This window comes from Dasypus novemcinctus, chromosome 8 (genome assembly GCF_030445035.2).
Source record: "Dasypus novemcinctus isolate mDasNov1 chromosome 8, mDasNov1.1.hap2, whole genome shotgun sequence".
Lineage (NCBI taxonomy): Eukaryota > Metazoa > Chordata > Mammalia > Cingulata > Dasypodidae > Dasypus > Dasypus novemcinctus.
The window spans coordinates 84,091,003-84,115,326 of NC_080680.1; the positions used below are offsets into that span (position 1 = coordinate 84,091,003).

The following is a 24,324-nucleotide window of genomic DNA, read 5'->3' on the forward strand; positions in this document are numbered from 1 at the left end:
AACAAAGCAGTGATTATATATATATATTTTAAGAGGATTGGGAGGGAGGGAAAAGGATATATGAAAGTGGCCTAAATCCTTACTTACCATGATATGAAGTTAATAAATGATGTCTAAAATTCATAAATCAAGGCAACCGTATGTCAAAGCATATGGCATAGTATTTAGAAATATGGAGTCAGGGTAACAATTCAGCTAACAGAATTGGAAGCAGTTGCCAGAATGCTTGCAGAGAAGATGGTTGGGAGGTACCTTTTAGTACTAAATTGACTTTTTAAACTACCCAATTTCATTGACTTCTAAGATGTCATTGAATGTATCATGTATTTTATATACCCCTGAGAAAGAAAAAAATACCAAATAAACTAACATGCATTTGATTAAAAGATGCGTCCCAATTTCAGAGATATTAAAATATGAAAAGTCCATTTAAGAATCAGTGAAAAATTTTAAGTGTACATATTACGTTAGTTAAAATTTTAAAAAATTAAATTCATTCCTATTTTATTATGATTCTTGTTTTCTTCTCTAAATATCAATTTTCTTATGTATACATATACTTCCTGATTCTGGCTTTCACTTAATCACTTTCCAATCATGATGAGAATGTGTAAAGAAAAGACTCTCACTGATAATTATCACAGGCAGTGAAAAACAGTATTGTGTCAGAAGAAGCAAAACTGAAATTAAAAGACTTTCCCCTCAGGGAAGCTGCCTTTTATTTCCCCCATGTCCTCGATGTCTTTGTTTCTGTATTTAATACCACATTTTCAGCATTTAAGATTTAATTGTGAGCTTTCTAGAACAATTATGCAGGATCAGATTTTTTTAATGGTAAATCCATGGAATTCCTTTAGTACAGCTGTGTAAACTTTGGAGCTTGAAGATGAGAGTCTCTTGGACTTACAAATACTCAGGAACTTGTATAGTGAAATTATATTGTCTATAAGAACAGATAAGCAGATATTCATATTTTAAGTGTTCTGTTAATTTTAAGTGTTCTGTTAATTATTAGGGTCTTCATAGAACATTTGGAAAATACTGAGGAATTGTAAGAAGAAAATAACCACCACCTGTAACTTCAGTTCATTTTTTTGTGCGTGTGTGTCAGGCAGCTCTCCTTGTGGGGCACACTCCTTGTGCATGGGGCTCCTCTTAGTAGGAGAAAACCCTGCGGGGCATGGCACTCCTTGCACGCAGCAGTACTGCACGTGGGCCAGCTCATCACACAGACCAGGAGGCCCTGGGTTTGAACCCTGGACCTCCTATATGGTAGGCGGACTCTCTATCAGTTGAGCCACATCCACTTCCCTTCAGTTCTTTTTATTTGAATATTTAATGCAGTTCATATATATCTATTTGTTGGCATGCCTTTGAGTAGTTTTGTATCCTTTTTTTCATTTAAGATTATATTCTGAGCATTTTATGTCTTTAGTATTTTGAAAGCATAGCTTTTAAAATAAACCTTAGTAAGGTATAATTTACATACAATAAAATTAATACATTTTGATACATTCTGACAAATGTCACAATCATGATAAAGAATATTATCATTACCCCATGAAGCTCTTTTGTGTCTTTTGTGGTCAGTCCTTTCCTTCCACTCCTGGCAACCATTGATCTGCTGAAAGTCCTGATTTTTCATGATGGTATAATATCTCTTCTTTAGACTATGCCTTTTTGTTGGATTTCGGATTATTGCCTTTCTCCTTTCTGTTATAAGCGATGTTGTGATGAACTTTGTTGTACGTATTGGTGTATGCCTATTTCCAAAGAAGTGAAATTCTGGATCACATAGCTGAATTGTTAGACAATTCTTTAAATATTCTCCTGGTCTTTGTCTAGATTCTCTACTGTATTTCTGGTCTAGGGAGGGATTAGAATCCTGAGGCTTTGCAATAAGACCTTAAATCAGCCTTCAGTTGTCTAGCAGTTTTGAAGCCTCCCTATTCTTTGATTACCATTGTTCCACAGGAGATTTTTTCCCCCAGTGCCTGCTGTGCATGGTTTGTTTATGTTCTATTTTGAGGCTATGTCTAATTAGTCTTTTGTTGATAAAATTTTTGTTTCAAATTAGTTTCTAATAACCTGATGTAACCTGTTTTAAAAAAGGTAAGTATAGGTTTATAAAATGGATAACTAATTATTTAATACTAGTACTGTTTCATACTTGGGCTCACATGGTTCTGCCTTGTTTCTTGCTAATAATCTGTCTCATTGGCTGGCACTAAGTTGGCACTCTAGGTACTTGATTGAATGGATTAAAACTTGCATTTCTTGACTTTCATTACCTTTTACAGGTGGAAGAGATTAGAAACTCATGATGTTGTAATAGAGTGTGCCAAAATCTCTCTGGACCCTACAGAAGCCTCATATGAAGATGGCTATTTTGTGTCTCATCAGATCTCATCACGCTTTCCTCATCGTTCAGCTGATATCACCACCAGCCCTTATGTTGATACTCAGAATAGCTATGGTAAAAAGTGACTTTGGTACTTATCTGCTTTACAACTTTGTCTCTGGAATATATTGTTTATTTTGTTGACTTTATTTTCATTTCCTATAGTAAAACATAGTTCAGGTCTTAGAAGCTTTTTCCCAAATATTTTAAATTTAAATTTTTCTCTATTTTCTAATAATTCCTCCTTTAAGTTTTATAGGTAATTATAATTTAGAGTCCCATGTCCTCAAATTCCTACATGATAATACGTCAGCAGACTTGGGGCTATGTCTTTCTTCAACACATAAAAAGAAAATGGGTTCAAGGATTTGACTTCTAGTCCCCACTTTTCAAGGAAATCTTTCCACTTTTCAGACACTTACAGTGATGTCCTCTTGGCTGTAGCATTGACATAGTTTTAATAAATCTAGACAGTTTAGAATTGGATTAATATAATTGGCTTTATCTGTTGGTAGCACCCACTGAAGCTGTCATCCAGATTATGCTTTTTTCAAGTTATCCTGAGGCTTAACGAAACATCAAACTTCAATGAGCTTTGTTTCCAAAGAGTATTTAAAGAACCTTCTTATTAATACTTTTACTTTGTCCCTAAGTATGTCTGGAAGCCCCTCAGATTTTTTTAAATATAAAGAATTAAATATCAAATAGTCTAGAGACTCATAGTTTATTATCAGAGCAATCGAAAGCCACACATTAACTCCATGTGTTCTTTCCTTTTCATTTTAGGGAGTGCTACTTCTACCCCTTACTCCACTTCTCGGCTGATGTTGTTAAATACACCAGGGCAGCTACCTCAGACTCTGAGCTCCCCATCGACACGGCTGTTAACTGAGCCGCCACAAGTATGGTGTAAAATAATGTGCCTGCTCTCTTCTCTGCCTTCTGTTGAAACTGGCCATTTGGGTCAGAATTTAGTATATGCTTGGAAAAATCTTACACTGCTGATTTCAGGAGTTGCTTTTAAGGATCAATGATATTAGCAAGAAAGTTACTGTTGCCACTTTGGTTCATTTTGGAGCCTAGACTTAGAAAATGCAACTTGTCTTCTGACAGAGCTTTAATAAGAAGCCTTTTTACAGTTGAAAAGACTAAATTTAAACTGAACATTGGTTCATGGATATAAATCTTGTGAACAATTTACTATTCATTTACTGTTATTGACATACTTTATTAACTTCCTAGGCTACTCTTTGGAGTCCATCTATGGTTTGTGGTATGACCACTCCTCCAACTTCTCCTGGAAATGTCCCACCTGAGTTGTCACACCCTTACAGTAAAGTCTTTGGTACAACTGGTATGTATGTCTTAGGTTAGATTTGTTTGGTTGATTTTGGCCTACCTTTTATGATAAAAGGAACTGTCCCTTCACTCTAATAATGAGTTTAGAGGCCACTTTTCAGTACTAAGTACCTTGTTTAGATACTTAATGCAAATCTCTTAAAAAAAAAAAGACTAATTTAGATTCCCAGAAAGTTAACACTAGTAGCTTTATTTATAGTAATAGACTAAAAGAAAAAAAAGTCAGTTTTTCTAATAGACTAAGTATTTATATATATTCTTCCCTTGTCTCTGAGCAGGTGGGAAAGGAACTCCTCTGGGAACCCCAGCAACCTCTCCTCCTCCAGCCCTCCTCTGTCATTCGGATGACTATGTGCACATTTCACTACCACAGGCCACAGTCACTCCCCCCAAGAGGGTAGGTGCCAGCTCATCTGTGGTTCCTTTGCCAAAGCGCAATGGTTTGCTTGCATCCTCATTTTGTAAAGCCTAATTAGGCCAAATATAATTTTGACCCAAAATATGATATGTTTCAATCAGAACAGTTCAAAATGGGCTAACAGTTCTCAGAAGTGTGGTCCAGCAGATCCCTGGGGCCCCAAAACCCTTCTATGGAGACTACTTGGTCAAAACTGTTTTTATTGTAATACTTAGCTGTTATTTGCCCTTTTTACTGTGTTGACATTTGTACTGATGGTATGAAAACAATGATGGGTAAAACAGCTAGCGCCTTAGCATGAATTAAGGCAGGTAACAAATTGTCCTAGAAAGCAATATTCTTTCTTGTCATGCTCTCTCAGTTTAATAAAGAAGAAAAAAACTGCCAACAGTTAAGTATGTATTATATAAAGCAGTAATATTTATTAATTCTATTGTCTCGACCCTTAAGAACATGTGTTTTTAATATTCTGTGACAAAGTAGGAAGTATGCATAAAGCACGCTTTCTGTATACCAAAGCACTTATACTTAAGCAGTCATGCAATCATTTAAGTTAAGAGCTGAACTCGCTTTTTTCCAAGGAACATGGGTTTTCTTTGAAAGAAAAACTGACTATGGTTATTCAGACTTGGAAATTGGATAAGCAATTTCTTAATTGATGAAGTGATTCTGTCACTTCCAGAAATTGGTTGCTAATGATAAAATTCAACTTTCAGGTGAAAATTAGAGTATTTTAAAACTTGTATCTGAAACCATGAGATTCATAGCGTTCTAAGACTTTTCTGATGAGATTGAAAATTCTTGGGAATCTTGATTAATAAGTGGGGTTTTTTGGTATTATAAGATGAAATATGTAATCATTTAGGAGATCTGCATAACTTGGTAAAATAATATTTTACAAATGGCCAGTGCATGATATTACAGAATAGGTTAAAGGTGTGTTCAGAATGCAAGGTAGAGCAATCAATACATTTTAGTAGTGTGACAAGTTAATTAGTGTGGTTTCATATTCCACATCGTAATTAACCATTAAGAAATTGGTCAAGTTTTGGTGTAATATCAAAGAATATCCACAATTGACTGAGAAGTCTGGTAACACACTTTTACCATTTGCAACTACATGTCTGTAGGGTACCAGATTTCTTATACTTGAACCAAAGCAACAAATTGCAATAAATAGAACGAAGAGGCAGATAGGAGAGTCCAGCTCTCTTTCATTAAGCCAAATATAAAATAGTTCTACTATTCTCACTAAATTTATTTTTATTTTTGTTTTATAGTTATTTTTCACAAAATATATTTTATGTTAACATGTAATTGGTTTGTTATTTTTAAGTGAATTAATTAATATTTTTAAATTTTCTTAGTTTTAATTTCTAATGTACTAGTTATTGACAGTTTTTTTTGTCTTTATTCATTTTTTTAATATTACATTAAAAAATATGAGGTCCCCTTATACCCCCCACCCCCCTCACCCCACTACTCCCCCCATAGCAACATTCTCCTCCATCATCATGACACATTCATTGCATTTGGTGAATACATCTCTGAGCATTATTGCACCTCATGGTCAGTGGTCCACATCATAGCCCACACTCTCCCACGGTCCATCCAGTGGGCCATGGGAGGACCTACAATGTCTGGTAATTGTCCCCGCAGCACCATCCAGGACAACTCCAAGTCCCAAAAACACCTCCACATCTCATCTCTTCCTCCCATTCCCCACACCCAGCAGCCACCATGGCCACTTTTTCCACACCAATGCCACATTTTCTTCGATTACAAATCACAATAGTTCATGAATAGAATATCAGTAAGTCCACTCTAATCCATATTCTATTCCTCCATCCTGTGGACCTTGGAATGGTTGTGTTCACTCCACATCTATATCAAGAGGGGGCTGAGATTCCACATGGATGCTGGATGCAATCCTCCTGCTTTCAGTTGCAGGCAGTCTTGGCTCCCTGGGGTGGTGGTTGACCTTCTTCAACTCCATGTTAGCTGAGTGGGATAAGTCCAATAAACCAGAGTGTAGGAGTTGAAGTCTGTTGAGGCTCAGGGCCTGGCTATCATATGGTCAGTCCAGAGATTCAGATTCCCTGGGTATATATTAAACCCCAGCACCAACTACAATTCTGGTAAAGTAACAGGAAAGGCTTGTGAAAAGAGATCACATCTGAGTCCAGCTCCATCACACAGAAACACCAACTACAAAGAAGGGCCAACTGACATGGCACTGAACTCCCATCTGCCATGACCATAAAACCTGTGGGTCTCTGTAGCCCTCAGAAGAACCAATACCTGGGGTTGTATCTACTTTATCTGTCTCTGGGACTCTGCTCAGGTGTGCATAAGGGCAACCCCTCTGATAACCTCCCAGCTCTTTTTTAGAGACTCATAGCCATATAAACTCATTTGTCCTTTCCATTTCCCCCTTGATTTAGGTCAAAAAGCATTTTTAACTCCTGTTATTATATGTAGACAGAGATACTCTGCTGGTCCGAGTTGACCCTTTTATTCAAGGTCATTTTCTAGTTACGTCATCAGCTGGTACTTGGTAGTAATCCCTCGGTGCCAGGGAGGCTCATGCCCGGGAGTCATGTCCCTCACGGGGGAAGGCAACAGATTTACATGCTGAGTTTGGCTTCGAGACTGGCCACGTTTGAGCAACACAGAGGCTCTCAGGAGTTAACTCTTAGGCACCCTGCTGCTCTAGGCCTTGTTCTTATTTCAGGTGCACAGGCTCACAGGCATAGTCATTAGTATCCAGGGGTTCATTGTTGGACCTTCATTCTTTTTTGGTCTTTGCCGTTGCACTTGGGGGATTGTTGCTGTTCCTTTGACAGTTATAATAACACATAAATAAAAACACTTTTAAGAATATAAAGGCATTCTGAAACCAAAGATTTTGAGAACCACTGGGCTAATGTTTATATTCCTTTATAATATCCTAAAAATTTGAATATTTAGGATATTACTCTTATATCAGAGAACATGTATGTACATTTTTACTTTGTGATGTAAATGGTACTTATCTTTTCAGGAAGAGAGAACAGATTCTTCAAGGCCATGTCTACACAGGCAACACCATCTTCCTAATGACAGAGGATTAGGTAAAAACAATCTGTAACAGTAGACCTTGTTTGTCTCCTATTGGGGTTTTATATATATTTAGAAGCAAGGTAAGTGGAAACAAGGAAATTCTGGGATATCACAAAACACTGAAGCCTAGAGAAAATGAAACAACAAATAATTAATTCTTAAAAGCCAACTAATAGTAGTGCTAAAAAAAAAAAGTTTTAAAGCTATTGCAATGAAGTACCTGTGAAGTATTCTGATGTGGTCCAACCGAGTGGCTTTATCTGTTCTTGAGACATTAAACAACAAAAATTTTATTTTCTGTGGGATTATTTTTTGGTATCTTTAAAATATATTATTTATAATATCTCAGGCTTCTGTAGTAGTAGCCCCTAGAGAGTGCCATTTCCAGCCTTTGATCAGCAGGAAGAATCATTACAAGCATATTCTGTTACAGTGTAAGCAAGTGCATTTATTTAACTTGAGTTATCTTTGTTCTTCAGAAGAGGTACCTGGCAGCAAAGGTTCTGTGACTCTAAGTGATCTTCCAGAGTTTTTAGGTGATCTGGCCTCTGATGAAGATAGTATTGAAAAAGATAAAGAAGAAGGTAATGCGTGGGAGATTCTGGACCTGTACAAGATTCTGTGAGATAATAAAAATGTGATTCTCATTCTGCTGTAAAACTATGATTTAGTGTCAATACACACAAGCGTGCTTGGTTTTTCTTCTCTTGGGGGATAAAGGTGGGTGTTTCAGTCTAGGTCCTATGGCCAGGTAAAGGAGTGCCACTTTTTATCTGCCCTTCTGGGTAACATTGGTATATGGCAGCATACAAACCCAAACTACCTGACCTTATCCAGATTATTTACTGTGGTTTCTCTTCTTTCCTATCATTCCCTCCCCAGCTGCAATATTTAAAGAACTTTCTGAGATCACCACAGCAGATACTGAACCTGTGGTTCCTCGAGGAGGATTTGACTCTCCTTTCTACCGAGACAGTCTTCCGGGTTCACAGAGGAAGACCCATTCAGCAGCTTCTGGTGCTCAGGGCACTAATGTGAACCCTGAGTCTTTAAACTCCTCCTTTGACAAGCGTGGGCCTGACACACCAAAGCAAGCCTTTACTCCCATTGACCTACCCTGTGGAGGTGCTGATGAAAGTCCTGCTGGCAATAGGGAACATCAAACTTCTTTGGAGACGAGTATCCTCACTCCCAGTCCTTGTAAAATTCCACCTCAGAGGGGAGTGGGGTTTGGAAGTGGGCAGCCTCCCCCATATGATCATCTCTTTGAGGTGGCACTGCCAAAGACTGCCTATCATTTTGTCAGCAAAAAGACTGAGGAACTATTAAAGAAGGCAAAAGGAAACACAGAGGAAGATTATGTGCCCTCTACCTCCCCAATGGAAGTACTGGATAGACTGATACAGCAGGGAGCAGACGCACACACCAAGGAACTTAACAAGTAAGGGACTCTTAAGGCTATTTTCTTTTTATTTAAACATCTGCTTTTATTATAAAATACAAAAAGTATAAGGATGGAAATAAGAACCATTCTTATAGTTGTCATATGTCCTTCTAGTCTATTGCCTTTTCCTTTACATGAACTTGTGTATTTTCTTATGTATTTTCATTAAATTGAGATAATTCCTTAGATAATAGCCCCTTTAAAAATGTCTTTTATATATAGTTCATTTTGTGCTGCTGTACAGTGAGGATGCTCAAATGCTTCCGTATTTGTTCTTTGAAAATTTGAGGATGAGGCTATGATATTTCAAGTAATCTAAGAATACTTGTCAGTGTCTCTGTCTATTTATAATTGTTGCCTGATGATTTGTCTTTTTATTTTGGTAGCATGGTTCATTAGATGGAAGATAAACTGACAGTATTCCAATGCAAGTTCATGATAACCTTACCACCTCTCCCCTGCTCCCCAGTATGGCATACAAGGTTTCTAGAAAGAAACTTATTTGTAACATTGTTTTCGACCCTTCTTTTATTATCTTTTACTAAGGATATCTTTTACTAAGGATATCCAGGGAAGGGATTTCTAGTCTAGAAATGGAATTTTCTGACATTTCTAAACAGGTTCTTGAGGATGTTAACTTTTATTTTTCCTCAATATAGTAACCCAAGGTAGAATTTGTCAGAATTGTAATATTTAAGCAGCTTCTTTTTAAATGGGATTTGGTATAATCGGCTTAGGTAAATTACCTACTCTGTACCTTAAACTTTAATGAGCGCAGTTTCTTAAGCAGAACTACTCTGTATATTTCAACAGAGAGTTGAAAACAGGTCTGTGTGTTTTATTACCCAGTTGCTTTGGAGAGCTGGCCAAAAAATGTAGGCCACTGTGCTGAAGCAATATGAGCTCATTATTAGAGCTTATCAGCTCTCCTTCCTGGTCATAAATAATGAGAGTGCCCTGCCCATTGGCAAAAGACCTCTATTTCATCCACAGTTAGGCTTCTCCTGCAACTCTATGAGAGTTTGAAACTTTCTAATGCCAGTGTGGGTTTTGACAATAAGGAAATGGTCTAACCTTGCTACAATTAAAAGTGCAGGTAAACTCTTCTAGGTAAAATCAGTAACTTTGTTACTCAAAAACTTTCTTCTTAGGTTGTCTTTACCCAGCAAGTCTGTCGACTGGACCCACTTTGGAGGTAAAATTATTTTAGTTCCAAATCCAGCCCATATGGGTCCCGCATGCTTGTTGCCTTTTCTGTGCTTGAAGGAGGTACCCTGTAGAAAACAAATTTCACCTTTGCTAATGCTCCAGCCCCTGTTATCTACTTGGCTAAAAGTACCTCAAGCATTTCAAAGCCAGTGTTTCCTATTTGAAATGTGCAAAGAATGGTAGTGCTTAAGAATGGTAGTGTAAAAAGTGCACGTTTACAGCAGGCTTCTCTAGAAAAGACTTAGGAGAAGTAAATGGTAATCAGAGAATTCTTGGTAGAAAACGTAACACTGAAGGAAGGGCCCTTAATTTGTGTGTATGTGTATATATATGATCCAGGTTTTTGGGGAAACAAGCTCTGAAAGAATCATCCCATGTTATATCCCTTGGTATTCTTTTAAAAGGAAATAAATAGTAAATACTTTTTACCCCTCTCCTAATGAATGATTGTGCAGGGAATCAGGTGGTCGTTTGTAAAGTAAGTGGTGATTTGATTTTTTGGGGGGGCATTTTGTTTGTTAAGCTACCAAAATGTAGGGTGGGGTAGTAGGGGGGGCACTTTGATTGAACTTTATATAAAAGACATCTCTTCCACCCTCCCTCTGCTTTAAAATCAGGCTCTCCTCCCTCAGATGAGATCCACACCCTCCGTAACCAGTTGCTTTTACTGCACAACCAGTTACTCTATGAGCGTTTTAAGAGGCAGCAGCATGCTCTTCGGAACAGGCGACTCCTCCGGAAGGTGATCAAAGCAGCAGCTCTGGAGGAACATAATGCTGCTATGGTGAGCGCTTTTTTTTTTTTTTTTTTTGAGGGAGTTAGAGTGGAGGTTGGATTTCATTTTTTGTTTTGCTTTGGGTCAGCGTGATAGCTTGTAATGAGCAGTGGCTAAGGGAGTTCAAAGTTTTCATCATGACTCTAGTTCTCCTTACCACTTGTGTGGCTTGTGGCAGATCACTTAATCTTTGAAGTTAAGACGTGAGTGGCTAGTTCTCTGAATTCCCTTGCAGCTCTCAGAAACTGTGGTCACAAGTGATTTTTTGTTTGTTTTTAATTGACTATGATAATAAAAGAACCAAAAGATTATTTTGTTTCTCCAAATGTGAAACCAACTCTCCTAAAGCTATATCATGGCATAACACTTAAAAGTGCATGGTGTGGTAGTTGTGAAGCTGATCAGACCTGGAAATTGAATCTTGGCTCTACCACTTATTTCCTTGGAAAAGTAATTTAGCCTCTTGGAGTCTCTATTACCTGTTCTATAAAATGAGAATGATACTAGCAGCACCTGCTTTTTAAGTTGTCATGGTTAGAAGAAATAATGTCAACAAATCACTGGCTCCATGCTTGGTACATTTTAAGCATTCAGTAAAAAATATTAGTTCTTATCATAAGCTGCCTGGGGTATCATGGTTAAAATGACTTAATCATTTTAGTGAACTTAATCAGTACCATGTATTAATATTTGAAGTTTTATTCCAGTGCTGGTCTTTAGAACTTTTGAAAGTATTGGAAGCAAGTTAATGTCTAAGAAAAGTTCGTTATGCAATTTAAGATCCATACGCTTATTTGGAAAATCTTGACCTAAAGCCAAATAAGATAGTAGTGAGCTGTCAGATTCTGGGTCTGTAGTTGTAAGTTTCAAGGTAGTTTGTAATTGTTTAAATGAAATGTTTGCAGTATGTGTTAAACTTGAGCATGTTGGAAGGCAGCTAAAATGATGTCATCTTTGGTCTCTGCTAGAAAGATCAGTTGAAGTTACAAGAGAAGGACATCCAGATATGGAAGGTTAGTCTGCAAAAAGAGCAAGCCAGATACAGTCAGCTTCAGGAGCAGCGTGATACTGTGGTAACCCAGCTCCATAGCCAGATCAGACAGCTGCAGCATGACCGAGAAGAATTCTACAACCAGAGCCAGGAATTACAGGTATAAATTGCAATACCAGGCAAAGTCAACCAAGAGAGGGCATGAGAGCAAATAAGAGGAGAGTAAAACCATTTCCTTAAATGTTGTCACCTTGTTCATATTAATTAAAATAAAATGCTTTTCTCTTTAAAATCATGGCATATATATTTCATGTCAGATGAATTTTTATTTAAGGCAAAGGTTCCCCAACTTTCTTAGTTCATAGCCCCTTTAATGTCTCAGTAGTTTTTTCCTGGCATTCAACCCAAAGAAATACATAACAGTTTTGTGTATTAAGTTGATTCAAACAACTTAATGGGTATTTATATCCTTACAATTTAGTAGCTGTTTGAAAATGATACCCATAAATTTAAAACAATTTTTAAAATTTCATTTTTAAATAAACCACAGCTACTTACTAGTGCTGCTTTGTGCCTTTTGGGCAGTGCACAGTTTCTCAGACCTTGGAATCAGATTGGATACTGACACTCTCATTTTTGTTTCACACTGATTTTCTCACTGTATTTGCTTTTTTATCACAGCAACCACTGAAAGCCCAGCTTTGCAAAGATATTGCACATCTGAAGGACTATAGAACAGTCTAATTCCGAAACTGAACTATCTCCAGCTAGTTAGTAGTTCATATGCTTTCCAACAGATGTCGCTGTCTTTCCCTCAAAATTTAAAAATATCTTCTAGTATCCTTATGAATTTGCTGCATCACCCGAAGGCTCTTTGGTGCAGTTTGGAAACTGTTTTTTTTTTTTTTTTTTAACTTTTGTTAACAGTAAGGAACTCAGAAATCAACCATAACCTACTTTTTTTTGAGGAGGTACCTGGTATTGAACTCAGGACCCTCGTACGTGGGAAGCAAGGTGCTCAACCACCGAGCTATATCTGCTCCCCAATGAGAGTTGGTTTTTTCATTTGTTTTGTTTTTAGGAGGTACTGTGGATTGAACCCGATACCTCTAACATACATGGGAAACAGGTGTTCAACCACTTGAGCTACATCCGCTCCCCCATAACTTACTTTTAAAACTAAGAAGTCAAATCTTAATGGCCCAAGAATAGTGGAACAATTGAGGAACTAGGCATTACCAATTCTCTGTGGGCTGACAGCCGGGTAGGTTTGTGACCTGTCCTGACAGTGTTGCTATAACTTCATGCTGACATCTCTTTGAGTAGACAAAGCTGGAGGACTGCAGGAACATGATTGCAGAGCTGCGGGTAGAATTAAAGAAGGCCAACAACAAGGTGTGTCATACTGAACTGCTGCTCAGTCAGGTTTCTCAAAAGGTAAGAAATGAGACACACCTTCTATCTGTTTTTACAGAACTTGCTGGCATTTTTCCTTCAGACAGGATGAGTATATTACTGGTGTGCCTCTGTCAGGAGTTCTCAACCAGGGCAATTCTGTCTTTTCCCTGTCCTCTCAGGGGTCATGTGGCAATGCTGAAGACATTTTTCATTGCCACAACTGGAAGGGATGCTTCTGGCTTCTAGTAGTAGGTAGAGGCCAGGGGTACTGCTACACACCCTACAATGCAAAGACCAGCACCCCACAACAGAGAAATATCCAGCTTAAACCTTGGTCTGTGTACATCCTGAAGAACTCTTTCTTAATACTTTGCTTGTATAAATGAAAAATGTTCAGATTTCAAGAATGGGAGTTTCCCTTGTGGCTTTATCCCACTGGACCTAAAGTCCCTGCTGTGGTGGTTGTATATATAGTCATCTTTTCCAAGCTTCCTGTGGATGGCCAGGTTTGATAAAGCATAATTTTGAAGCATTTCTGACCATTTTTCCCCCTTGGGTACCTTCCTCCCCACCAGCCATTATGTTGGGGAATTTGAAACCATGGGTGTCGCTTATTTTGCCCTCGCACTAAAGTAGTTTGTTCCTTGCTGGTTCCCTGTTTAATGTCCTTTTGCTGGTTTTGCATTGCTGGATTTTTCACTTTGTTTATGTATTTTGCTTAGCTCTCAAACAGTGAATCCGTCCAACATCAGATGGAGTTCTTAAACAGACAGCTCTTGGTTCTTGGGGAAGTCAACGAGCTGTATTTGGAACAACTGCAGAACAAGCATGCAGATACCACAAAGGTATGCCGGAGCTAGGTGAAGCCAAAACCTTAGGTAGAAAAGATCTTAAGATCCAGGAGGTATGTATGAGGCATGTCATATAGAATGGCTTCATATTGTTTTCTAAAAGATGGAATAGCGGTCACGGTGTCCATTCCTACCTCTCCTCAGCCTAGGAATATAAACACTTAAGTCATCATGTGACCTTGTTTCCCCTGCTTGGGTTGCTTTGAAATTAAGGTATAAGTGAAAATCTTAATCAAAATTGATATAAAGTAGGTGTTAAAAGTGTTTTTCTCCCCATATTTCCTTTAAAAAATAGAATGACAAAGAAAAAGGATGGAGAACCAGTCACTTCTGTTCAACATAATTCTCAGGACTGTGGGTATATGCTGGTTTACATATCATTTTTTTTTCTTCCTTTTAATGTTGAATTTAATTTCAGCAGATGGTGGTTCAGTCCTGGCAACAAGGCCAACATCAGGATGATCTTACGTTAATTAGTGCCTCACCAATGGTATTGAAGCAGAAGTTTTATGTCACTTTATAAATAGCCTCAGGTAAAGTTAGTGAATGAGGTGGGAATAGAATTTTAATAGTAAATGCTCAGATGCTTCCTGTCACTAACTTCTCCATCACATGTGGGCCTTCTTTTAGGATTTTTTGAGCTTGTGCTTTATAAAGCACCTTTGTCAACCAAATGTAAAATAGTCTTAGAACTGAAGAGATATAGTTTTCATAATACAGTTAATTCTTACTTATCAGCTCCTCTGCTCTCAGATTCAGACTCCCTTTAGAAGAGTGTTAAATGTGGAACTTTATCTGGAAATCAGCTATCACTAATTTTGAAGGTATAATGGCTTTGGAAAAAGGAAGGAAAACAAACTTAAGGAACAAGAGAACCTTTGAAAAAGCCTTCTTAAATACATTCTTAATATCTCCTGGGAGATGTATATGAGTTGACATATGAGTTGGACTCTGCAGTGCTGTCTTGTTTGAGATACATATACTCTTTGGGACCTTGAGCATAGCACCTAATCTCTCTGGGCCCTGTTTCAGAGTCTTTAAAATGGGATGATGATGCTCACTGTAACAGGATGCCTTCCATTATAAGCAACGATAAAACGAAACTAAACTGGTTTAACACTAAGAAATGTTATTATTTCACTTGACAGGAAGCGTGAGGTGGGTGACTTCCAGATTGGTCAAGTCAGCAATTTAGGGATACCATCAAGGACCCAGGTTCTTTCTACTTTTCTTTCTTGCCTTACTTATCCTGTTGGCTTTTTCTCAGACTAGCTCTGCTTATGGTAACTACTGTTATTTATGACAACGGTCAGATTTGTTCATCTAACCTTTGCTTAAATCTGGAGCCATTTGACACAACTGGGGTGACTACATTATCTGATTCTCAGTTCTGAACTTAAATCTGCTGCATTCAGGAAGTGGACTTGGCCCATTGGATAGGGCGTCCGCCTACCACATGGGAGGTCCACAGTTCAAACCCCGGGCCTCCTTGACCCGTGTGGAGCTGGCCCATACACAGTGCTGATGCGTGCAAGGAGTGCCCTGCCACACAGGGGTTTCCCCCCGCACAAGGAGTGCGCCCCATAAGGAGAGCTGCCCAGCGCGAAAGAAAGTGCAGCCTGCCAAGGAGTGGCGCCACACACACGGAGAGCTGACACAAGATGACACAACAACAACAAAAAAAGAAACATTCCTGGTGCCGCTGATAAGGATGAAGTGGTCACAGAAGAACATACAGTGAATGGACACAGAGAGCAGAAAACGGGGGGTGGGGAGGGGTGTGTGAGGGGAGAGAAAAAAATCTACTGTATTCAAGTAGGAAGCTTTGAGTTTACTAGTCATCCTCAAGGCAAAGGGGCACCTTTGTGAAAGTTCATCTCCTTGCTCCTTATGAGTTATTATCTTTAAAAAATATAGTTGTTACACATGCTCGTTAGAAAAATATCTTTTCTGCCTTTTTTCTGTGCATTTGTGTATACATGCTCTGCTTTTTAAGCTGATCTCATCTGATCAGATCACCTGCCTTGGCGTGACTGACCAACCTTGTCAGGGAACCTAATCTGCCAGTGCTGCTTTACTTGAGCAAACCTGCTCCATTCTTGTTGCCTTCACTGGCTGTGCTTTAGCTAGTGCTAAAAGAAGGAGAAAAATATTAAAGAAAATAAATGACCCATGGTACCACTATATTGAAATGATAACTGTGAATATTGGCATGTTTTCATTTTTTTGAAGTGGGTAAGTTCACATAGTTGATCATACTAGTCACACAATTTTATAGTAGACTTTTTAATATTTTTGCTGATATATTGCTTTTTGAAAACTTAAAAATAGAAGATATACTTTAATTTACTTAGCTGTTTCCCTGACATTAGACTTAGGGTTTTTCTAGTTTTTTGCTCTTCTAAAGTAATGCTCTAATGATTATTTTTATGACAAAATGTCTTTTCATGTTTCACATGATTTCAAGAAAGGGATACTAGATTAATATAATATTCACTGCTGGCTTTCCAGAAAGTTGTTCTAGTTTTATTTCCACTAGCAATAATCTATAGTACCCTCTCAATTTTTATTACGTTAATTAAAAAAAAAAAATTCCACCTCACCCTCCCAAATGGCTCCCTTATCTGTTTTGCTCATTGTTTTTGCTTATCGTCTGCTCATTGTTGTTTTTGCTCATTGTCTGCTCACTGTCTATTTCTTCCTTAGGAGGCACCTGGAACCGAACACGGCATCTCCCTTGTGGGAGGTGGGCACCCAACTACTTGAGCCACATCTGCTCCCCACTTGTTTTGTTTTTGCTCAATGTCTGCTCATTGTTTTTGCTCAATGTCTGCTCTTGTGTTTGTCTTCTTTAGGAGCCATCAAGAACCGAACCTGGGACCTCCCATGTGGGAGGCAGGCGCCTAACTGCCTGAGCTACATCTGCTCCCTTACATTGATTTTTCGATATGGATTTGGCATTGTTCATTTTCTAAAAGTTTTAGCTCCGATCTTTATTTTTTTTTTTTTTTTAAGGAAGTAGAAATGATGAAAACTGCTTATCGGAAAGAATTAGAAAAAAACAGGAATCACCTTCTCCAGCAGAATCAGAGGCTCGATACCTCCCAAAAACGGATTTTGGAACTGGAATCTCATCTGGCCAAGAAAGACCACCTTCTTTTAGAACAGAAGAAATATTTAGAGGATGTCAAAGTCCAGGCAAGGTAATTCCTATTGGCAAAGGTTTTTGCAGTGATGTGTATTCTTTATTATGTGAAACTTCCCATATTTTGGGTGGTTCATATCTTTCAGAGGACAACTGCAAGCTGCAGAGAGCAGGTATGAGGCTCAGAAAAGGATCACCCAAATGTTTGAATTGGAGATCTTAGATTTATATGGCAGGTTGGAAAAAGATGGCCTCCTGAGAAAACTTGAAGAAGAAAAAACAGAAGCAGCTGAAGTAGCAGAAGAAAGGTAGGAATAAGAGTTGGTGTCATTGGCCTTGTGATTAAACTGCCACTAACAGAACAAGGACAGCATCACATGGGTGTTATTTTTTAAAAAAGCAACCTTAACTAAATTAAACAAGACTGTAGCTCTCATCCCACTCCATTTCAGAGTCAAATTTGACTTCCCTTTTCCCAAAATGTCCAGTGAGCTTCCTTTTTTTGGGGGGGGAGGGTGGTGGTGGTGTATATCCTTTGCAGTATAAAGGATTTATTTATTTCATGTATTGTTACAAATGCAAGATACTATTTTGGTTAATTTGAGCCAGTACTTGATAATAGAACTGATAGAATTTTGAACATTTGAAAGGAGGCTGGTTGTGTTCAGTTCTGCTTGGTTTGCATTCTTTGTTCCCACATTTCTGTGAGCCTTTACAGGCAGGAGTGGCAGTGGGTTCCTTGTCTGCCCTTGGGGCCACAGTAGTGGCCCGCTGGGCCTCATCCCGCCAGGGTGGCCACACACTCCGCTGGAACTCCCCTCTAGGAGCACCAGGCTGGCTTTGCAGCCTCCTCTGACGAGCCCTAATTCTCCCCAGAAAACTTCTCATTTGCTCTCACACTGTAACAAATTGGATGGCTCTGAGAAATTAAAGACTATCCAGGCAAACCTCCTTGCTGGCAAGAGGGAAAAAGGAGCACAGGGAAGTGGGTTTGCTTCTCCTCAAGGGCAACTCTCTGGGGAGGCCGTTCAGAACTTCCTCAACTTCCCCTTTTGCCCCTCAGCTATGGCTCCTTCTAAACCTCTCCAGCCTTTGATAATGCTTTTATTCCAGAAGCAGGGAGTACTGGTGTAAAAACTGACAACATTTGGAGGGGCCATTCACCCAGACCACACCTCTTCTCACCCACCCAGAGGCTCCCCAGTGATCTTTCCACATCCTTTTTCCTTGGGTCTGCATCACTTGATATAGTCACAGGAATAACTCATATTTAACATTTCTCTTCAGTATTCATAGTTGTGACTTACATTTCTCTTGATGAGAGCCCACCCATGCTTGATTCCTTTACTATAAAATATAGAGTGGGCTGGCAGAGTTCAATGTCATTGTGAGCAAGTGTCATTGTAATTCCAGAGCTTCCAAATATGGATGCTATAATCACCAACTACTTTTTTCTTCCTGAATTTCTTACAGGATTGATTGTTATAATGATGGCTGCTCAGATTCAGTAGTAGGGCACAATGAAGAGGCATCTGGCCACAATGGTGAGACCAAGATCCCCAGACCTGGCAGCACCCGGCACAATAGTGGAAGTAGAGGCGGTGGAGGAAGCAGCAGCAGCAGCAGTGAGCTTTCTACCCCAGAGAAACCCCCAAATCAGAGGGCAAGCCCATTCAGCAGTCGGTGGGAAACTACCATGGGAGAGCCCTCTACCAGCATCCCCGTGACTGTTGGCTCACTTCCCAGTTCAAAGAGCTTCCTGGGTATGAAGGCTCGAGAGTTGTTTCGTAATAAGAGTGAGAGCCAATGTGATGAGGACGGCATAACCATCAGTAGCCTTTCTGAAACCCTAAAGACAGAACTGGGCACAGACTCAGGTGTGGAAGCTAAGACTCCCCTGAACCTAGATGGCCCACACCCTTCTACCCCAAACCCAGACAGTGTTGGACAACTTCGTATCATGGACTACAATGAGATTCATCATGAACACAGCTAAGGAAGATGGTCAATCAGTATTAACTTTCATATTGTTGGCATACAGCAGGAGGTGTGAACGCATGTTTCAAAGCTTTCCTGTTTCCAGGGTCTGAGCAGCTAGCTCATGCAATGGAAATGGGATGGAGGTCCTTTTGATAATTGATTGAACGCAGAACGGTTTTTGGATCTGGCATTTAAATGCCTCTTAGCCTTACCCTTGTCCCACCCGTAAACCTCTCTTTTATTTACCTAGCAGTGTGTACTAATCCAAGGGCCAGTTTAAGTTCTTCAGTAGCTTTATTTTCTTCCTTTTCTCCCAAATGGTTGTGTCCTTTGAACCTGTGCAATATGAGGCCAAATTTAATCTTTGAGTCTAACACACCACTTTCTGCTTTACTGAAGCTCAGATAACTTGGTTGGCTCTTGGTTTAGACTAGTTAATTGGCAGCATTGCAGGTAAGTCTGGTTTTGTTCTTTTCCAGGGGTAGTATGCAAAGCTGATTGTCTTCACATGAAAGTTTTTTTTCATGAGACTTTTTCCCTGCTTTTTGGTTCTGAAGTTCAGCACCTAAAGCAGCAGATTTTGGAAAACAATGGTTTATTCGCCCTTGCATTCTTTTGGCAGTTCTGATAAGCTTCTTAGAAAGCTCTGTGTGAACAAATTTCTGCTGTTTCAAAAATCTAGAGCCGGCACTGTGGAGACCATATTTATTTACCCTTTGGGAAAGCTCTGATCCTCCTTCCCCCACTACCTCTTATTTATTTGGTATTTGCTTGAAAGCTGGTACTTTTCTGAGCACAGGCTGGCAGTGTAGATGGTAAAACCTATTCTTGCAGGAGAGGAGGAATACTAACTTTTAAAAGTTACCCAAGAAGCACTTGTATAAGAGTAACTGCATCTCCAAGCAGATCTCGTGCTAGCTGAGCCTTTTGGTTAAACTCCTCTCCGTTTCCCTCCCTTTGTGTTCACACTTGCCTCTTGTTTATGTTGCTTCTTGGTAATACTACAGCAGAAAGCCTCTGAAGTTCCAAAGAGTTTCTTCAATGTTTTATGTGACCATCGTCTCTCAGGCTGTTTTAGTTGCCTCGTTGTAATAGTAGGTTCTAGGCCACCAAAAAGGTAACAGCTTTTTCATACCAATTCTAACTTTCAGGGACCTACTATCCAGGGAGCTCATTGCTGGTACACTCCCATGTGTTAGGAATGGCAGAGCATTTTTAAAGGAAAGCCTGGGAGAATGTTGACAAAAGCTGACTGCTATGTACCCACTGGGGTGACCACTTGTGCTCGGAGAGGTGACTCCATTCAGAACACTGATGGTGGCAAAGAATCCAAATTCAACAAATGCTCCTGAAATAAATGCTAGAAGCCTAAGAATTGTGGCCTGGTATTCCAGCTGAGGCAAGGAGAGACTTGTTAGGAAAGAGAAAATGAACTTCATTTTCCTATTTCTCTTCTTTCCGTAAAAAAACAGGGTTCAGCCATGAAGAGGTAAAGGACAAACTGTAATGGTACGAAATCTTATTACATATGGAAGCTTCCAACATGTGAGGGTAAAAGTCTTTTTTTTTTTTTTTAAATGTGGCAATAAATATTCTAGCATCCCTAACCAAAGAGAGCTAGACAATAGAGTAACTATGGCTATGCTGGCAGAACACCTCCTTGGGACAGGAATTTTGGGTGTGACTGACCAATGCTCAGCCTAAGGGAGGGGGCATGCTTAACTGTTCTCAGCCCAGCACAGGGCCAGCAATTGCCACTAATGTCCCAATGTGGAGTACTAGTGGCACCAACATGTTTAATTTAACTTTGTCCAAAGGAAAGCTTAAAATCCAATATGTTCTAGTTTTCTAGTTCAGTTTTAGAAAAGGAAAACATGAACAAATTCAGGAAGAAAAAAAATGTTACAACTATTGAAACTGGTTTCCTTTCCCCAAGCCCAAGCAATATGTGCCACAGAACAAAGATACCAGAATATACCAGGCACTTAAATCAAAGCCATTTCCCTAACTGGCAAAGCAAAGAAAGAGGAAAAAAAATTTTTTTTTTAAATGGGCAGACTGTAAAACTATAGGAAAGAAAAGGAAACAGCATGGTAAAAATGGAACAAGGATGAGGCCAGAAGCTCCATGGGCAGATCTCTGTGCACTGTGACCTCAGCATATTCCTTCATCCCAGGCATCTGTTTACTCAGCTTTGAAATGAAGACTCAGCTAGGTATCTCCATCTCAAGTTCCTTTGAATTCTAGTTGTTCATGGTTTGTTTTTGTTTGTTTTGTTTTATTTCATTTTTCCCTTTAAGGTTGGGAGATTTAGACCTGGAGCCCTGTTGAAGTTAGCCAACCTAAAAATTTGGGCCTTTGTGTTGCAAAGGATTTCAGAGTCAATAGTAAGATTTTGTTTTGTTGTTTTGTAGGTGATAAACTTGCCAAGAATCAGTAACTCACTTGATCATGCTGCAGCAAGTATTTTTAAGGTGGACAGGTGATATTAGAGAAACTCCCAAGAGACAATTCAGGTATGAGAACAGGCAGGGGAAAGGTATTAGAACAATTATTGTTATGTGCAGTCTGTCTTGACTCTTGACTGAGCAACTTGGTATTCATAAGTGTTGGGATTGGATAACCTTTATCCCAAAATCACTATGAGCAAGCTTACCTGTCTCAGCGATCTTTGACCAATGTGTATAGCCTACTCTGATTCCCACCTAACACTAACTAGGGTTAGCACAGACCCTGAGAAGATTGGAGTCTGCTGCTTTGCACAGCATGAAACTTGTTTAAAAGAGCACTACAATTTTATTTCAGGATTGAGGGTAGGGGGTAAGGAGGGGAATGGGATGATGACAGCATGGTCTCCATAGAGAAAATGAGTTCCTGAACCTACTACAGGTAAATAAGCTTATGGATCTCTATCAGATGTAACTTTTAGATTAAAAAAAAAAAGGCTTCGACAAGGTTCTGACACAGAGATTATAAAAATAGTTACCATGGGATTGGAAGATATATCTGTTCATGAATAAGAAAACTGACTTAAAACCAAAGGTAGAGGATAAAGGTTATTTCTTAGATCAAGAGGTTTTAAAAGGTCTCTTTGGAGATGAGTGCTAGAACTAGCCATATTAAAGCAGGTGGTTATACAGTGACCCCTCTAGGTTTATTAATAACAGTTATTCAGGAGAGAAAACCATCTGACCTTTGGAAATATGCTTTAGACGGTTCTCATTAGGCTTATATGAGTGGAAAGGGAAATGATAAGCATCTTTGTGAGCCAGAACATATGTAATGTGTTTAGGGGGAATATCCCAAACTATTTTTAAAAGGTAAGCTATTACAATCCAGGAAAAGGTCCTGGAAACCACTGACAATTAGAAAATTTAGCCCACCATGCTGCCATGGCCAAAAAGGCCAGCAAATCCCTGGGCATAATCAGGATAAGAAGAAACAACCCCAGACTCTGGGTCATCCCCATTTGTAATACCACATCTAGTTTCTGGTGTTTTTGTTAAGACTTAACTCATGAAATTGTTTAGAGAACAATGAATAAAATGGGGATGAAAGGTATCTGAGTTGGACCACAGAGGTTCAGATTTAGTTTAAAAAAAAGGGGGGGGAGTATGTGTTTGTGTTGAGAATATAACTGAAATGTGCTATAACTAGCCAATGTGAATTTTCAGCAAATACTAGAACATGCCACTTGAATCCATAAAAAATAATTGAACAAACGGAAGTACTACGTAAGGGTATCAGATTTTTCTAACAAAGCACTAAGAGGGTTATATGAAAGTATAAACAAGTTTAAGAAGGGTTGGGTAAAGTGAAGGCTCAGTCCCAGAACTGCAGTGGAGGTAGAGTGCCTCCTGCCTTTTGAGGATACGCTCAGAGAGGCTAGCTTTCTCTTCATACAATGATCCTGGGGAGAATTCACGGTCCCACCCAAGAGAATTTCTCACTTGGGGAAACAGCTGCCTTGGGTGGAACAGCCCAAGTCAGCACACTTTACTTTGCTTCGTTTTTCACTCTTCGAGGTACATGCTTTAAAAATGACCTGCAAAGAGTATTGAAAAATGTATCTAATATGAAGATGTTGGTGTATCTGTTTACGTCCAGAGTTCTGTGGCACATGCCCTCCTGCTCCCATCCCGTCCCCTGGACTGCTGCACAGTAATTGATTGCACTTGATTAAGCTTTTCTCTATAGGTAAAAGAACAAGTTTAGGTTGGGGACTGGCCCCTAAAGGCTACTACTGTGACCTTTGGCCGGACGTGGCTCATTTCCCTGTCCATTGACTCAGTGATATGCCTGGGGGGAGCAGTGTTTCCTTCTTGCCCATACCGTCCAACAGTCTGTATATGCTAACCTGAAAGAAGAATGGCTGTAGCTGGATGGTTGAGCACCTACACCCATGACTGCTTTTGGCTTTGAAACAAGGTAATGAAGGCAGAGGAGCTTTCTTCCCCATTTCCCAGTGGATAATAGCAGAACGCACTATGCCACAAAATTATCCATTCTCTGGGATAAGTAGCCTGGTTTAACCATTGAAATAGATCTTTTAGAGTAGACCCCTGAGAATTTGAGAACCCTTAGACCAACCCCTCCCTTTCTCTACCTTGATACAGTGTTTGGATAGGAGGGTACAGTGCTGCTCTATGTAGCAAATACTTTGGCTTATTAAAGAAGAAGCCAGGCATTTTGCACTAGGAAGAATCAGTGATCACTTTTCAGAAGACTTCAGTGGACCACAAATATATTATGGAGGAACAGATTTTGCTAAGACATAATCTAGTTTTATAACTCAATCATGGATCAACTGTATGTAGCTAACCTGCAGTTAAAAGGGATCCCATCAGTGAAAAGAAAGCATTTTTTTAAACTGACTGCCTTTAGTTAAATTCACACTTTCCCACCTCGATCTTAAAATCATGTCAAACAATCCACATCTGATGCCATAAAAATGAACTGTAAGGGAAAATGGTACAATCTTAGTGAATGGGAATTGGAATCAAAAGGGTTTGCTGTCCTTCTTAGAATGTTCTAAAATGTCAAGGCAGTTGCTTGTGTTTAACTGTGAACAAATAAAAATTTATTGTTTTGCACTACTCTGCTGTGTTGATATTGAGTGACTATTGCTGGCCTTTGTGAGGCTTCAGACAAAATAGACTAGTCCATAGATGCAAAAGCCTAAGGGTTTGGATTGGTTACCTTGGGTGGTTACAGGAAGGCGTTGACAAATGGATTCTGGCTCTAGTCTCTA

The 24,324-nt window shown here is 39.2% G+C and overlaps 1 protein-coding gene across 4 annotated transcripts in view; it reads left to right on the forward strand.

Annotated features, from left to right (window-relative positions):
• Positions 1-24,169, forward strand: part of TSC1 (TSC complex subunit 1) — a 60,219-nt gene extending 36,050 nt beyond the window's left edge. For all 4 annotated transcript variants that reach the window (XM_004475996.4, XM_004475997.5, XM_058302133.2 and 1 more), the window contains 15 exons: positions 2,301-2,476; positions 3,188-3,303; positions 3,644-3,755; positions 4,039-4,157; positions 7,222-7,291; positions 7,760-7,864; positions 8,163-8,721; positions 9,876-9,919; positions 10,551-10,717; positions 11,677-11,859; positions 13,026-13,136; positions 13,820-13,942; positions 16,964-17,151; positions 17,240-17,401; positions 18,567-24,169. In XM_004475996.4, coding sequence (XP_004476053.2) covers positions 2,301-2,476; positions 3,188-3,303; positions 3,644-3,755; positions 4,039-4,157; positions 7,222-7,291; positions 7,760-7,864; positions 8,163-8,721; positions 9,876-9,919; positions 10,551-10,717; positions 11,677-11,859; positions 13,026-13,136; positions 13,820-13,942; positions 16,964-17,151; positions 17,240-17,401; positions 18,567-19,089 — 2,758 coding nt within the window. In that variant the 3' untranslated portion in view covers positions 19,090-24,169. The remainder of the gene's footprint in view (positions 1-2,300; positions 2,477-3,187; positions 3,304-3,643; positions 3,756-4,038; positions 4,158-7,221; positions 7,292-7,759; positions 7,865-8,162; positions 8,722-9,875; positions 9,920-10,550; positions 10,718-11,676; positions 11,860-13,025; positions 13,137-13,819; positions 13,943-16,963; positions 17,152-17,239; positions 17,402-18,566) is intronic.
• The last annotated feature ends 155 nt before the right edge of the window (positions 24,170-24,324 follow it).